General features: G+C 48.3%; 1 protein-coding gene across 5 annotated transcripts in view; it reads left to right on the top strand.

Annotated features, from left to right (window-relative positions):
* The window catches only part of TCF20 (transcription factor 20), a 170652-nt gene that overhangs the window by 153122 nt on the left and 604 nt on the right, over positions 1 to 16926 (top strand). For 2 of the 5 annotated variants that reach the window (XM_079142246.1, XM_079142245.1), the window contains exons 3-6: positions 1304 to 1397; positions 9852 to 9901; positions 10899 to 11027; positions 12350 to 13960. In XM_079142246.1, the coding sequence (XP_078998372.1) occupies positions 1304 to 1397; positions 9852 to 9901; positions 10899 to 11027; positions 12350 to 12631 (555 nt within the window). In that variant the 3' untranslated portion in view covers positions 12632 to 13960. Of the gene's footprint in view, positions 1 to 1303; positions 1398 to 9851; positions 9902 to 10898; positions 11028 to 12349; positions 13961 to 16926 lie in introns of those variants that run through there. The other 3 variants (XM_079142248.1, XM_079142247.1, XM_079142249.1) reach the window with 3 other exon arrangements.

Here is a 16926-nt window from a genome sequence, read left to right as displayed (position 1 = left end):
TCTCGGCAAGGGTGTGAGGGCACATGATAACATTTATTGATTTGGGGCACCCAAAAGGATCTTGGTCTTCTGAGTGGAAGACAAAGCTCTTGAAGGACTTGTCTTACAGCCTTATTTTCCCCCATTTGCCTCTGGAGGATGCTTTCCTCTCTGGTGCCTCAGCCATCTCATCTCTATAATGGGATGTTACAGGCCTCTCCCCATGAGCGTCACCACAGCCACCTGGACGCATGGTGACACGGGCTGCAGTGTTGCCAGCCTCAGTTCACCATCAGCATCAGCCCTGGGAGGCTTGAGCCAGCTTCAGTGCTTAGGAAACATTTTTGGGTTTTGTCCTTTTTGTTGCTGCTGATGTTCATTTGGTTGATTTGTTTTGTTTTGTTTTGGGTAGAGGCAGGAACAAAGGTCTCTGTCTTCTTGTTAGCCTTCCAGGGTGTGTCACACCACCTGGGGTGTCCACACCCTTCCTCAGTAGGGCTACCTGTGGTTGAATTTTATGAATATGGTTGTCCGCGATGGGACACCGATTTCCTCTGCTGACAGGAAGAGCACTCTCAGCCCACATCACAGGAACCACAGAGATGTGCCCCACTTTAAGAAAACCTGACCATATAAGGAGGAGCATCACAATTACAGAATAATGTCGCACTTAGCCAGAGATTCATGGCAGTTTTCCTAGTGCATTTAAAATAGGACTCATGGATAAAAATATCATTTCCATACAGGAGCCCATATTTTCTGAAAAGGGAAATATGCTTGTATTGGGCATTTGGGGTAAGTAGATCAAAAATAAAAATAAAATCTTATAAATATAAGAACTAGAAACTAAGTTCCACTTTTAATTCTAAAAGGATTATATTTATCTCTACTACCTTAACCCTCTCTTCCTACCCTAGATTTTCACAGCAGAAATACACAGGCGGGATCTGCAGGCAGCTCATGGTTGCAGTGAGGAAATGAGTGGCAGGCATGTGAGTGGGTAGATGCCAGGGACACCAGAGGCAGAGCTGGGCACCCCACTCTCTGTGTGTCCACTATGTGCTGCAGGGTCACTTGTCTTGCCCCAGTGTGTCGTTCCACTGATTTGAGATCATTTGTGAGGCCCGGCCCTAGAACACGCTGTGAATCCTCTCCTGTGGTGTTGTCAGTGAGTAACAGTGAGAGATAGACCAGCCAGCCCATCTTGCTACCAGAGACTCTTCCACCCACAGAGACAGGTGACAAGGTCTGACCAGCGGGGTCTGGGAAAGGCTGAGGCGAGAGCGAACCTGGAATGCTGACGGGCCTGACTTCTTCCTTTCAGAAATGCTCCCACTGCCAGGAGGCCGGCGCCACCCTGGGCTGCTACAACAAAGGCTGCTCCTTCCGATACCATTACCCGTGTGCCATCGACGCAGGTAAGCTGGAAGGGCACACCCTTGTCCAGAGGGCATCCAGAGGGCCAGGACTACAGTTTGGTCATCCCCCTTTTTTATAGTTATTTTTGTCTCTCCTGACCAACACTCTTATGTTCGTAAATTCTAAAAGAATGCAGAGAATAAAAATGAAGGAGTAAGATGGGGTAAGTTTTCAATAACAGCTCTCTTCAATTCACATGTGTACAGTTCCCTGGCTTCTAGTGTAGCCATCACAGTAGATTTTTTAACATTTTCATCACCTTGTAAAAAAGCTCCTACTTATCAACAGTCGCTCAGCTTCCCTCACCTCCCTCCAGCCACCAGTAACTGCTCATCAGCCTTCTATCTCGTAGATTTGCCTATTCAAGACATTGCATGTAAATGAAACCATACAGTATGTGACCTTTCGTGACCAGATTCTTTCACATATCATAGTTATTTCCAAGGTTTATTAGTGTTTAGTTATTTTCAAGGTTTATCCATGTTATAGCATGTATTAGTACTTTATTCATTTTTATTGTCAAAAAGTATTTTATTGTAAAGGATATACACTGTTTTATTTATCCATTCATCAGTCGATGGACATTTGGGTTGTTTCCATGTTTTTACTGTTATGAATAATGTTGCTGTAGAACATTCACTTACAAATCTTTTTGTGGACATGTGTTTTGAGTACTCTTGGGGTATTTAACCAAGAGAAGAATTGCTGGGTATGGTAACTCTGTGTTTAACCTTTGAGGAGCTGGTAGGCTTTTCCAAAATAACTGCACCATTTCACATTGCCACCAGCAATGTATTAAGGATTCTAATTTCTCAACACTTGCTGACACTGTTATTATCTTTTTTTTTTTTTTTTTTTAATTATTGTTACTGTTATTGTAGCCATTCCAGTGGGTATGAAATGGTATTTCATTGTGGTTTTTATTTGGATTTCCCTAATGGCTCATGATGATGTGTCTTTTGCTTTGCCCATTATTACACTGGATTGTCTTTTTGTTATTGAGTTTTAAGAATTCTTTGCACCTATGGAGCTTAGTTTGCAAAAATATTTTCTCGCATTCTGTGAGTTTTCTTTTCATTCTCAATGGTGCTTTCCAAAGCACAACAGTTTGATTTGATTTGATTTGGCGGGGGGTACCAGGGATTGAACTCAGGGCACTCGATCACTGAACCACATCCCCAGCCCTATTTTATATTTTATTTAGAGACAGAGTCTCACTGAGTTGCTTAGCACCTCACTGTTGCTGAGGCTGGCTTTGAACTTGTGATCCTCCTGCCTCAGCCTCCAGAGCAACTGGGATTATAGGCCTTCGCCACCGTGCTCAGCTAGTTGATTTTTTTATATTGATCTTGTATCCTGCAACTTTGCTCAACTTGTTTTGTTCTAGTAATTTATAGTGAATTTCTATGTGCAAAATCATGACATCTACAAATAGTGATGGTTTCACCTCTTCCCGCCTGATACAGTGCTCTTTATTTCTTTTTCTTGCTTAGTTGCCCTGGCTAGACTCTCCAGTAAAACTTTGGACAGAAGTGTTGAGAACTGACATTCTGATCTTGTAAGCTAAAAAAATATATGGTGTTAGCTGTTCATAGGTATTCTTGGCCTTTTTGGTTACCCCACTGTGGTACCTGTGGATAGAACCCAGGGCTGCACTGAGCTACATTCTCAGCCCTTTTTATTTTATTTTGAGATAGGGTCTTCCTAAGTTGCCCAGGCCAGCCTCAAATTTATGATCCTCCTGCCTTACCCTTGTGAGTGGCTGGGATTACAGGTGTACGCCACTCTGCTGGGTTTATCCTTAGGTATTCTTGTCAGAGCTGAGAGAGTCCATTCTAGTCCCAGTTTGTGGAGGGTTTTATCACGAAGGTTTTGTGTGAGATAGGAAAGACTAACCTCATGCTACTCACCATAGACTCTATACTCTGTTTTTCTACGCACCAAACAGTCCTTCAGTGGACGCCAGCTGGGTATTCTGCAGTTTAACTCAGTTCTTCACAAACCAGAGTCAGTGTAGACCCCACAGATTAAGGGCTCAGTCCCATAGACTCCCTACTTCAGATGCCTGTCTCAAGCTCCAGGTTGTGACCTGTGCTTCTGAATGGCTAGGGTTCACAGGACCTCCTCCTAAGGTTTGATCAATGTTCTAGAACCAATTCCAAGTAACACTCTACTCTTTTTTTTTGTTGTTGTTGTTGTTTGTTTTTGTTTTTGTTTTATTTTGTTTTGGTACTGGGGATTGAACCCAGGAGTGCTTTATCACTGAGCCAGATCCCTAGCCCTTTTTAATATCTTATTTAGAGACAGGGATCTTGCTAACTTGTTGAGGCTGGATCCTCCTTCCTCAGCCTTCTGAGCTGCTGGAATTACAGTAGTGTGCCACTGCGCCCAGCTCACTTCATTTGTCTTTACCCATTTACAATGAAGGATACAGTTGAACAGCTCAATGGAAAAGATGCATTAGCACGTAGGAGGGGCCATGGAGCTTCCATGCCCTCACCAGGTGCACCACCCTCCAGGGACCTCCATGTGCTTATCAGTCAGGAAGTTCTCTGAACCCTGCACTTCAGGAATTTTTATGGAGGCTTCATCACTTAGGCGTGATTGAATGATTTGCATGACTCAATCTCTGGCCCCTCTCCTCTCTCTCCAGAGAATGAGGGGTGTAACTGAAAGTTCTAAGCTTCTAATCATGGCTTGGTGTTTTCTGATGACCAGCCCCATCCAGGAGCCCACAAAAGATACCCTTCTGTCACCTGGAAAAATTCCAAGGGATTAGAAGCTATGTATCAGGAACCCAAGACCAGATATAAGAAAAAGAAAGGTTCTCGTAGCACCCCTATTTTTAGGAAATTACAAGGGTTTTAGGAGCTCTGTACCAGGAGTGGGAATGAAAACTAAAATGAGTATTATACATCACATTGTAACAAAGGTGACTGCATTCATCTGTTGAGATGGAGCTGGTGGGCTTTGCACTGTGGTGCCTGCTAAGGGAGGTGCCTCCTGTGCAGGACACAGGCACTGTCGATGAGTGAGGCAGGAGATGTGCGTCCTGACTCAGCTGCGGCAGCCTGGGAAAGTGTCCTTTCTGGACTTGAGTCTCCTCAGCAGATGCTTTCCCCATTTACTTTTTGGGAATCACATGTACCCAAGACCTTCACCCAGCCAGCTCTAATAATGCCTGCAGTCAGATGGAGGGAACTGAAAATGGAGAGAGGTGTGGAGCAGGTAGAATAGGCACCAGTGGACATGCAGAGGACCTCAGGGTTCCTTTCACCCCGTCTCCAGTGCAGGAGTCTTATTAGTGCTAAACACAGGCCCTTCCTTTCCAGTCCTTCTCTTTGCCCTTTCTTTCCTTTTCCCATCTTCTCCAAGTTTCTGAAGGAGGAGCAGCTAAAAAGAACAAGAACAGTCGATAATGCTTGCTCCGAAGTTAGATTCTCATCAAGTATTGGGCTTGTACACAAGTGCTGGGGCTGAGGGGCAGCATGGTGGCCAGGGTGCTATTTGACCAGATGGATAGATAGGGAAGAGGTAGAGAGTCTTCAGGTAGAGAGTCTTCGAGTGTCAGGGAGTTTGGATTTTAGACTGTCCCTTCTTTTCTTTCTTTTCCTGAATGTTTCTATCCTGCATCTGTGTGTTCACCCTGGGTTGTGGTCCAGCATATTCTGTGGTGTAGCTTTAAAATCTTTTTTCAGGAGCCAGCCAGTTGCCTAGTTACCTTTTCTTGCTTTCATTGTATTGCCCTTGTTACATCAGAATGTTTTGGGGTTTGTTTTGTTCATTTTGGGTTTTTTTTTTTTTTTTCCCCAGTTGTAGCTTCCTAGTTTTTAAATGAGAATTTTAGGTGTTATGATTAGGATGATTGATTATCTTATATGGGAAATCCTGCAAAAATTGGCTTTTCCAGCCAGTGGCTGGGAAGCAGTGGCCTCCCACACTAAGGCGCTATTCAGAAATAGTAGGTTGAGCATCCAGGCAGGCGATAACCCCATCCTTCCCGATCACATTTCATGTGCACAGTGGGGCGCCAGCCATGTCAGCAGCCACGCTCACGCCAGCAGGCGCCCACCATGGCTGCTGCTTCCCCTCCCTGCTGCTGCTTGGTGTGGTTTCTCATGGGATGAAGTCTGCTGCTCAGGAGATCTTTCCACAATGATGGAAGTGCTCTAGGTCTGCATACTTCAGTACAATGGCCACAGCCAGATGTGACCATTGAGCACTTGAAAAGTGGCCAGGTGCAGTGGCAAACCCCTATAATCCCAGCAGCTCAGAGGCTGTGGCAGGAGGATCAAAGCCAGCCTCAGCAACAGCCAGGCATTAAGCAACTTGGTGAAACCTGTCTCCAAATAAAATATAAAATAGGACTGGAGATGTGGCTCACTGGGTGAGTGCCCCTGAGTGCAATCCCTAGTACCTCCCTTCCCCCCCCCCCCAAAAAAAAAAGAAAGAAATGTGGCTGGTGGGACTGATTAAATTAATTTTTCTAACTCAAGAGGCCATATGTGGCTTACGACTGGACAACAGAGTTAGAGCCATCTTGATCAAGTCCAGGCAGAAGATTGGGAAGAGGGCAGAGCACCCTCTAGGAGAAGCTTACTCAGGTCACCTCCACATCCCCAGCCAGAAGCAGAGCCATCTCGAATAGCAGAGGGTTAATAAGCAAATGACTCCTGTCACTCTGACCCAGCCTGTCATGTGTGCCTGTCCAGTTAAGCTGGTAGCATATCTGTTTAGCAGAAGTTGGTGGCTGAGCATCCAGTGAGAGGGAAGCTCTGGGTCAGGGAGTGAGGTGGTCTTTTGGCCCTTTGCTTCAGTGCCCCCGCTGCTGGACTCTGCCCCTCTGGGTGCAGAGCTCGGACCAAAGAAGCAGCCTCACATGAGGGTCCCATCATGGACATTTGTCTTTTTGATGACCTGTCACAGGTACTCAGAGGCCTGCACTGTTCTGTGGGATGGATTCTTGTATTTACTCCACAACCTTTCCTGTCACGAGTTTTGTGCTCTGTGGTAGATCTGTGTCTAGGAAGGTAGTCACTGATTGACTTTCTTTCTAATCATAACCAAAATGAGTCCCTGGGTTTAAGAGTCTCTAATCTCTCAGTGGAATAAGGAACAGTGTAACATTTTCATCTCTGCCTTGCTGTCAACCACCCAAACCTTTAAAGAGCTGTTGATGTCTCAGGGAAAACTTTTATTGCTAGGATGTCTCCATGGAAACAGAATCTTTGTCTTACAATGATCTCTAGTGCCTACAGCTTTCCCCACCTGACACTGGTCCTGCATTTCTCGTTAGCAGTTCTGGGCTGCTTGTTACGTCATAAACACAGGATTTGGTTCCAGGTAGAGGACACAGAAAAAGAATGTGAACTCTGGTTTAATTTTTTTTTTAATTTATTTAATGCAATGAGCCACAACAATTAAGACAGAAGGAAAAAGGGCTGTGGTAGCTCATTAATAATTCTACTGTGCATAAAGAATCTTGCCTGGAGGGTATTTTCTTCTACTCTCATGAAGAAACACAGCTGGGAATTTCACTCTGCAGCTACCTTTGCAGCAGCATTTTAGAGCTGCTCTTTCTGCTGCAGACTTTGATCTTGCGGTAGTGGAGGCAGAACCCTGTATGGGCCATTATAGAATGCTGGGGGTCTTGCCCCTGTCATGAAGAAGCAGCGATCTACATCACAGAAAGCAATCTCAGTGCCCCATTATTCCCCTCCACTGCTTCAGGAGCCTAACCCTGCCCCTGAGCAAGGCTGTGTGGAAGATGACAGTAGTGCTAAGGTAGATGGTAACTGAACTGGAGACAGTGCCTGATGCCCAGCAGATGCAAAGGACAGTAGACCCCTCTTTTCTTGTTCTTCTCAACTCATTCTTGATTGCTGTCCTCAGCCTGGGACTGTATCGATGTCATGATTATCAGAAGCTTCATGGTACTTATTATGTTGAGGAGCTCAGTAAAGTCCACTCAGCCGTTAAGCACAGAGAGAAAGGAGAGTGGCATTCTCTCCTGGGAATTGGTATTTATTTCTGGAAGCCATCTTGTTGACTTGGCCACCTTGTGAGTCTTTCCCAGCTATGTCATGATCCAGCAAGCTGTTTGCTTTTACTTCACCCTGTGGAAATACTGACCAAGCCCTCTGGATAGTGTAGGGTCAGGGTCAGGGCCAGGACTTCAGGAGACTGCTGCTGACTGGCCAGAGAGGAGACAGGTGCCTGTTCCAGTCAGAAGAGATTTTACTAGACTTCCTCCTGCTCGTTGCTCTTGCCCCAGCAGGACCTGATGGGAGGCAGTGGAGAAGAGGCTCCCCAGTGTCCTTCCAGGGTTCTGAGCTCTCTCTCATGGGTTCTGACCCTGCCAGAACAGGAACTGCAGTTCCTGATGGCCCGTGCAATGTGTATGAGAACTAAAAGAATTTGTCTATATGGTGTTCCTTTGGGGCAGAGGTGGCACTGTGTCTGGCAGTTTTCTAGGAGACTTCTGTTCCTAAAGTACCTGGCACTAGGTCCAAGTTTTCTTTGTTTTCTTTCTTTTCTGTGTTTAACTCAGGGAAGACTTTTCCTAACTTGAGACAGGTTTTTGCCAGGGATCTGTCACATCTGGTCACTCTTCTGTGGCTCTGAGGGTAACTGAGCCACCTGTGCCTTTCTGATGGCACCCTTTGCCACAACATGACCCCTGTCTTGTTCCCTGAGCCTCTGTGGCAACGGAATGGCCGAGCTCCATGTTGCTGTACTGTCTGTCTGGCCCAGGCTAGAGACTGCCGTGCAACTCTGCCAGAGCCCAGGTGAGGAGGACGTGCTTTCCCAAGCTCCAGTTGTCTGTCTCCTGCTGTTTATAAACTCTCTGGCAGATTGGAGCAGCAGGAGCCTTGGTCACGCTATGTACTTGTGGGTTTTAAATTAACACATTTCATTTACTGCCATGCTAGTTGCCTGCTGGGAGAGGGGCCTAGAGGTTAGTGACAATGACTCGATGACTCGCTCAGTTTTTGGGCCCTGGGAGCAGAGAAAGCTGCTGGCCCATCCTCCAGAAATCAAAAATTCCCAAGGCCAGGGAGTTTATGCTACCAGTTTGGCCAAGTTCTAAAAGTGCCTTTTTTGATCTGCTCAGGATATTCAGGACCTAAAACGTTTTCATTTGAGTGTTCCTTTACCTTATAATTATTTCACTTGAAATCTGTGGGTACACAGGCTGCAAATCTGGGTCTAGGTTTAAACCAGTTAAATCGTAAACTCAACAAGACTGCCTCCTGCCATGGCGCTCGGCAGCTTTCTGAGAATGTGGGGTCTGTATTCATTACCATTTTGTCACACATCCTGCATCAGTGACCTGGTTGCTGGCCGGCAGAAGCTGTGGTGTGCGGGGTGGACTCACTCCCTGGGTTTCCTTGCCAGCTCCATGCCCTGCCTTGTACATGGAGCTCGACTTGCCTGGAGGAAATGCATCCTTGCTATCATCGAGAATGCTGTCACATGTTGAAAGTTGGAATAAATCCTTTTCCTCCCTCATGGGATTTTACTTTCCTGTGAAGCAGTCAGTGCAGATCATGTGATTTATATTGGGGGGAGGGGTGTCTCCTGTGTCTCCAGGGATTGTGGACTGCAGGTGACAGCAGGGCCCTCAGGCCTGATCACCTTTCTATCTCAAACACCTGGGCTCTCAGTAGAGGAGAAATGCCTCTAGATTTCAGGTGTCTTTATGAGGAGGCTTTGCCGTGAGCCTGTGGGGTGGGATTAGACTAGAATTGAGGATTGTTAAAATAGCATTAATTGGGAATTGTCTCTGGTTGTTAAATAGGAGCCATCATGGAAATACAGAACAAAATAATAAAATTAAAATCACCTGTAACACTACCCAAAGAGAACCTCTGTAATATTTTGGTAGATTTCCTTCCAGTTTTTTTTAATGCATGTAAAACATTTTAACGAAATTAAGAATATACCTATACATTTGTATATCTTGATTGTTCGGCACTTTTACATCGTGTTTATTCACACCATTAACTACTTTAAAATGTTAACTTTTTAAATGACCAGTGTTCCATCATGTTAAGGTACCATAGTTCATCTGGTGTGTCACTGATGTTTTCCTCTTAGAAATCACAGTGCAAGCCCAGCACGGTGTCATACTCCTGTAATCCCAACGATTTGGTAGGCTGAGGCAGTAGTATTGCAGGTTCAGAGCCAGCCTCAGCAACTTAGTGAGGCCCTAAGCAACTCAGTGAGACCCTGTCTCAAAATAAAATATAAAACAAAAGGACTGAGGATGTGGCTCAGTGGTTAAGTGCCCTGGGTTCAATTTCCAGTATCAAAAAAAGAAAAGAAAGAAATCACACTGTAGGAATCTCTTGCCTCCATGTCTGACACTGTTGATTCTGACTGGTGTGGCCACACGTGGGTCGGGCTGTTTCAGCACACATAGGCTCCATCTGTCCCCTTCTTTCTTGCAGATTGTTTGCTACATGAGGAGAACTTCTCGGTGAGGTGCCCCAAGCACAAGGTGAGTCAGAGGCTCCCAGAGCCTGTGTTCCCATTGGGGCTTGCAGTTAGGGGTGGCTTCCTGTGAAAAACTTAAAGCCCAGGCCTGTCCCCACCTGCACCTTGGGCTCCTGGCCTGCTCCTGACTCTGAGAGGGTAGAGAGGCACGATGCTGAAGGGAAACCTGGGGCATAAGGGCCAGCACTCTGTGTGGTGTGAGGGGACTGGAAGAGGTAGATGAGGGGGCTGCCCATTCATGAAGAGAAATCAGAAGATCAAACTCAGTGAAACTGGCTTGGAGTTCAGTTTACTAGAACCCCAGTTTACAGATTGCCATGTGGTGAGATGGGCAAGGAGGCCTGGTGCAGAAGCAAAGGCATTGACTCCAGGGCTTCAGGGGAAACAGTCTCTTGCAGGTTGTATTGCTGCAGAAGTGACCTGATGATTCAAGTCAGTGGGTACTATTGCCGCCTTCCCATGCTATTTAAGAGGGTCTCTTGGCCACCTCTTTGGGAAGTATGCAAGATGAGAGGTGAATGGGCTGCTTTTGAGATACCACAGATAGGGATGGAGAAGAAGCCCCAGGAAAGGACTGGGATGGAACCCACTGCCACCTGATGTTTCCTGCATTGGCCACCCTGTCTGGTTGAGGTCACACTGACACCTGGTGGTCACTAGCTGCTCAGTGTCTTCTATCTCTAAGTATGACCAGAAAGTACTAGAAAGATGACATCTGGAGAGGTCTGTCCTTGCAACACTTTTGAAGGATGCTTATGATTTTTCTTTAAAAAATATTTCCAGAGGTGGAGCACAGGGTCTGACAATATTCTCTGTTTTTACTTACTATCACATTTTGCCTCAGAAAGCCCTATCTGGGTGTCTCCTGTTTGTCATTCAGTACTGACTCTGCTTTTTCTTCCTTTTCCATGTGCTGTCCCTGTCCTCACCTCTGCCCTCCCTGACTCCCACACTCTTTCCTCTGTCCCTGTCGTGTCTCCTCGTGGCTCCGCTGGCATCAGCCTCCCCTTCCGTGCCCTCTCCCCCCCCTTGCAGAACAAGACCGCGAAAGGCAGCCTCAGCACAGAGCAGTCGGAGCGGGGGTGAGGGGGGCAGTGTGCGCGTGGGAATGGAGAGGACAGCAAGCACAGGTGAGTCAGGGCCAGCCAGGCTCCACCACCCCTGCCTGGCTCCCAGCGGTGCTTTGGCCTCTGCCCTCCTGCTGGCCCCAGGCGCACCACCAGCAGTTAGTGGCATGGATCCTACCACCAGGTGGATAAAATGGCTCTCCAGTTGTTTCTTAACTCCCCAGAATGTGGTGGGGGCATTAAACCTGTCCACTACCAAATGGTCAGGATGACTCTCTTTTTAAGTAGTTTTAGTTGTAGATGGATATAATAATTCTGTTGTTATTATTTTTTTAATGTGGTGCTGAGGATCGAACCCAGTGCCTCACACATGCTAGGCAGTGACTGTACCACTGAGCTACAACCCCAGCCCCAGGGTGTCTTTCTGAAGTCAGCCCTTCAGGACAGCTGGTGAGCAGGCCTCAGGATTGGTGGTCCTACAGGCATTGTGACCATCTTCTAGGATGACCCTCTGGGCAGGGGACTTAAGCCAGCCTGCTGTTTCCTCCTCCTCCTCAAGGGTCTAACCAAAGGTCTCTTCTTTTCTGTAAAACTTATAGTATGTTTTCCTTTGAAAAATAGAACATTCTCCAAGTTTTCCTACTTGAAATCTTTTTCTCCCAACAGTACCGTGAAAGATTCCTTTTCGCAGAAATACAAAGAGAAGGAAAATCCTCTCAGAGATTTAGTCGACTTTAGCATCTGATTTAATTTTACTCTTAAAAATCTCTAGAGATCCGGCCGCACCGTTGAGCATGTGGGGCACGGCCAGCCTGCTCCTGTGAAAAGCAGGATGTGGGATTTAGGGATCTGGCAGCAGGGGTCTCCACCATGCTTGCTTCCTCACCTTCCCTGCCCCCACAGCCGCTGAGGAATGACAGTGTGTAAAAAGGAGAAAAGAGAAGCAAACGTAACTGACACTCAGCTGCAGCTGTGGGGGGGGGGGGGGGGGTTCTCCAAGGGCTCATTTCTCTCTTAAATGGGGGCTTCTGTGTAGCATCTAGGAGTCTCACCCCCATAACCATAGAGATAGTTCCCCTGGGCAGTACCAGTCCCTCGCTGTTCCCTATGGAATGTGCCTTCCCCCAGGTTACAACTGGAAAGGTTTCTGCCTTTTTCTAAAATGCCCAGTATTAGTATGAGGGAAAAGTCAAGTTCATCCCAGAATATGGTGGTTTTCCTCCTTACAGAAGATGTTTGTTTCGTAGGGAGCTCCCAGTGCTGACCTCAGAAGGCCCCTGCCACCCTGCTGTGGGATAGGTCTGGGCCCAGGTGGGGGCTCCCCAGTGCTTCCTGTTGGGGTGTTGAGTGTTTTGCTGTAATGCTTTTCTCTTTGCCTCTTGCAGGGAGCAGGGTTGGCAATGCAGGGAGCAAAGCAGAGCAGGAGAGGTGGTTGGAAGCCATTTTATATGTTCTTGGGTCACAGGAACCAAATGAGCAAACGGAGCCCTGTGGACTGCAGTAAGTCGTCCTCATCGGCTACTGCTCTTCTAGAAGTCACTGGGCTACTCTGCCTGCCTGCACTCCTGACCCTCTGCGCAACCCTCGGGGCAGTGCAGCAGCGTGGGTGGTTTTACAACTGTTTGCATTGGCCCTTTATTCCTGGACTGAGATACCACCGTGCCTAGGCAGGCCCTGCCACTTGAGTGTCGATGCCTCTGCGCCTGTGCCAGACAGTTAAAGTCAAATTCTATGGAAGACCACGAGGAGAATTTCTGAAATGTGTCCTGGAAGGGCTGATTAAGGAAAGAACCATTTGTCATTCAGCACTTTCTGGTTTTGTCCTGAATTTTCCAGCCTGTGTCAGAGAAAAGGAGAAAGTCTGGGCCCTGGTAGGCAGGTCTTGGGAATGTGGGCCACCATCTTTACTCATCCTTGGGCCTCCCAGCTGACAAGGCCTCAGCTCTCAAGCTGAGTGGTCAGCTTCACCCTCCATCCTCCCCAGGCTGCAGCACTGCATGGTTGCAGGACCTGGCCCATCACACGGCAGGGCTCGAGTCTGTTGAGGTTGGAGCAGCCACCTCTTGAGAGGAAGGATGGACACAGTGCACCCAGCCTCATCCATCTGGAGTGTTCTCTCCATAGGCCATTCCCACAAGGCAGATTCCTTTTACTGGTTCCTGAGGGTAGTTGCCATCTTTCAGACCCAGAGTGCACCACTGAATTGGGTGGGAAACCCAGTGATGGGGGCAGAAAACACACTCTTGCTCTCAGGGAGTGCTCTTCTTGGGGTCCATGCTGAGAACAAAGAACCACCATTACTGGGGACTCGGACAGGCAGGGAAGTGACCTTGGGTGCACATCTGTGTCCTGCCTCCTGATATCCCACTTTCTCACACAGAGTGTATAGAAAGCCCTGTGTGACTGGGGGTAAGCCACTTAATGTCTCTGCTTCAGTTTCTGCTTTGAGAAGAGAAGTAACAATGTCAACCATATGAGAATTTCGTTATCCCTCAGAAAGTACTGGGCACACAGGCTGCTGTACCTGGGTGCAAGTTTTTTACAGTTAGAATTAGAGGGGTTAAAGCAGCAGAGGACCCTGCAGCTGCCCTTTGGATCAAAAAATACTAGGACTGGTGCTGGGAGATTTCTGCCCTCTACACCCCACCCCAGCATGTGGGGCTTCTCATGGCCTCTGGCCAGACCAGGAATGCCAGAGAGGAAAGGTCTTGGACAGCCATCCAGTCGGCCACCTCCTGACATTTATGAGGATGAGGAAGCAGTGTGGTGGGCCTGCTTGTCCTTGTGCTGAGAGTCTTGTCTCTCTGACCTCATCACAGCTAGTGAACAGGGGGCTTTCCCGTAGGACTCCTGGCTCTCCTTGTCATGTAGTAAACAAGGAGCCCCTGGCTTCCTGCCTGGCCCTGTGACCTGGTGTTTGAGTAGCAGTAACCATCCAAACTGCTGCTCTGACCTGGGTGCAAGAGGATGCCAACTGCCCACACTCCTTGCACAGACCCACCCTGAAAGGAAAAGGGTAAGACCCTTTCCACCTCAGGAGCTGGGCGTCAGACAGCCTGTCATGGATGAGTGAGTGGCCCTTTCTGGGGTTCTTCTCCAGAGAATCTGTCCTCACCTCCCCACCTGCACCAGCTCAGCCTTGTGCCACACCTGCTCTACCCAAAGCCCTGCCTCACAGCAGCGGGCAGTCTCAGCAGACTTAGTCTCCAGGATCATGTCATCAGAGATCCAGCCAGGCTCTCCTCTTCGAGGTTTTTGTCACATTTGCCTCCCAGCCACTCGGGGCAGGCTGCCTCCCTGTAGGCCTTTGTGTGTGCACGTTTTGCCTGCCTGTCTTCATGGGACAGGCTCCTCTCATCTGGGGCTCAGATTACCGGTTCCTCTTCAGAAGGCTTTCCTTTACAAATCTCAGCCTGAAACGCTCTCTTTCCCCACTCTGCATCCTTCCTAGCATCACATTGTCACATTATGTACTGGAAGCTTTGCGAGGGCCAGGGCCACCTTTGCAGCTTATGGTCCAACCCACAGTGGGACAAGCAGTGGTGCTGAATGTCCCTTTAAAGATGAGTACATCACAGAGAGCAGTGGTCTCTCTGACCCTGACTGTCAGCAGTCAACCAGACTTCAGAATCAGGTTTCTCCCCACTCAGTCCCTCTCAGGCAGGAATCAAGTGTATATTTTAGAGATGGAGCCGCCTGCTCTGGAGGAATCCTGGTGGGGTTGGACGGGATCAGATGGGGTCGAGCTAATGGATGCCTGCTGCAGTTGGGAGAGAGGCTTAGTGTCTGGTATGAAAGGATAGGAAGGTGGTGTCATCCATCCCAGGCTCAAGCTACAGAATAGAGGAGCCTTGGGGGCAGGGCAGGCGGGCTTGGGGCATGACCCAGGATGAAACCCTGTGCCCTGGCAACTGAGCATCACAGTGCCTTTGACCGTCTTTGGCATGGAGTGTCAGAGAGCTTACTGAGCCCAGGCAGCTGTGTGGCACTGTGACTGTTCCCAGGCTTACTGCCCGAGGCCAGCCCTCTTCTCTCAGCCACATCCCATGCAGTGGGGCACAGAGTCCTTGGGGCCCACACAGGAGAGCTTTGTTGGCTGTCAGCCCATCCCATCTCCAGCTAGCCACGTAGTTGTGGGCCACAGGTGTCACCCTCTGAGCTTCAGCTTTCTCGTCTAGGCTTCTAGCTCAGTTCCTGGCATAATAGTGATTAAGAAATTTTCTTTCCTCTTCCTACTGAAGGAAGAGTGTGTGGTTTTTTGCAGTACCTAGGATTGAACCCAGGGCCTCAAACATACTAGACAAGCATTCTTATCTCTGAGCTGTATCACCAGCCCTTTTTTAAATTTATTTTGAGACAGAATCTTGCTCATTTGCCCAGGATGGACTCAGACTTGTGCTTCTCCTGCCTCAGCCTCTTAATCTGCTGGGATTACAAGAATGCATCCAGCTTGAAGGAACAGTTTTTTGTTTTAGTTTTAGTTTTTGTCTTTTGTAACTCCAGAAACATTTGGGGTCCTGTTACGTTCAGGAGATCATGTGTTTGGACCAGTCTAATTAGCAGAGAACTCCTAGTTGGGAAGACTGGACCATGGAGGAGGAGGTACTGAAGTACTACCACTGCCTGGACCCCTGTGCAACAATGTGGCACCCAGGGACAGGTTCACAATCAGCACACACACAACCAACTGGCCAGGCAGACCCAGCTGCTGAGCTGTGCTTCATTCTGAGATTGGGGTCTGGTGCAGACCCAAGATGGCTGAGCACTTTTGAGGACGCAAACCTGCCCTGTCCCTCTTCCCACAGTAGAGCCTGGCAAGGCTGTGATGGCATCTGACAGTGCACACAGACATCCTGGATCCCCAGCAGAATTACCTGCTGGTTGTTCCTTGAGGTGCCTATTAGCTCAGCCCTTGCCATGTTATTTACCAAGGGCCTTTGGTCCCTGGGGGGGCGGTATCAGAGAAGGCACAAGGACTGTTGTCTAATGCTGTTTCTCTCCCCTTTTCCTGCAGCCCTTGCCTCAGGAAAGCCAGTGAGGTGGTGGAGAATCTCCCTGGGCTGCTGGGGAGGGGTAGAATGGAAGAAGAGGAAGCATGACCTGTGGGGCCCAGAACCACCTTCAGATACAAAAGGGTCCTGCTGCGCCATCTGTGTACATTCTGAAAACAGCAGGATGGCTCGGCCACTGGCCCACATTCCTGGGGCCTGGTAGCTAGAGGCCGGGGCTTGGTTTTTACTGTCACCTGAGCATGGTGAACTTTGTACTGCTGTCTCTGCAAAATGTCTTCCTGTTTAGTGGTGTTCTTTTCTTTTCTTTTTTTGGTCAAGCAGTCTCCTTTTAGCAAGGGCAGATGTATACACACACGTGTGAAAGTACAGTCTTAGATCCCCCACACACACCAGCCTTCTCAACTGTTACGCACAGTAGTAAACTTTTTGGAACCAAAAGAGGAACCTGGCTTTTCCTGAGGTTTCTTCGTTGTTGGAGGTTATCAGAGAACTTTGAGGAAGAAGCAGGGGGAGCCCTAGAAGTGTAGTTGCTGAAGAGTGCTGTGGGAGGCAGAGCAGGGGCCCGTAGAGGCCGACGTCACCCCAGGCTCTGGTGTCATTTTTCTGAACTAATTACTTGGAAACTGGTTTCTCTGAGACCTGTGCATGTGGGGTGGTTCCTGAAGCATTCAGCCAAGGCTCTTGGTACATCTGGTCATTAGCTCCACCATCTGGCCATTGGCACCACCTTCTCAAACCTGCCTGAAAAGGAGAGAATCCCTACCTGGAGGCCTCAGGTTCCTGAGGAGCCAGAGATTAGCACATTCTGGCTCTGTGCAAGCCACCTAAATGGGCAGAGACCTGCCCTCCCCACCGGAGGCTGTGGGAAATGTTCTTTGTTGGTGTGTGGAACTGACTGCTAGAGATGGCTGCAAAGTGGTCATGAGAAGGTCCTTCCACAAAGTGGGTGT

Source organism: Sciurus vulgaris (assembly GCF_902686455.1).
Source record: "Sciurus vulgaris genome assembly, chromosome: 5".
Classification (NCBI taxonomy): Eukaryota; Metazoa; Chordata; class Mammalia; order Rodentia; family Sciuridae; genus Sciurus; species Sciurus vulgaris.
Note: the sequence above shows the minus strand (reverse complement) of the source record. Positions and strands in the feature narration are given on the sequence as shown.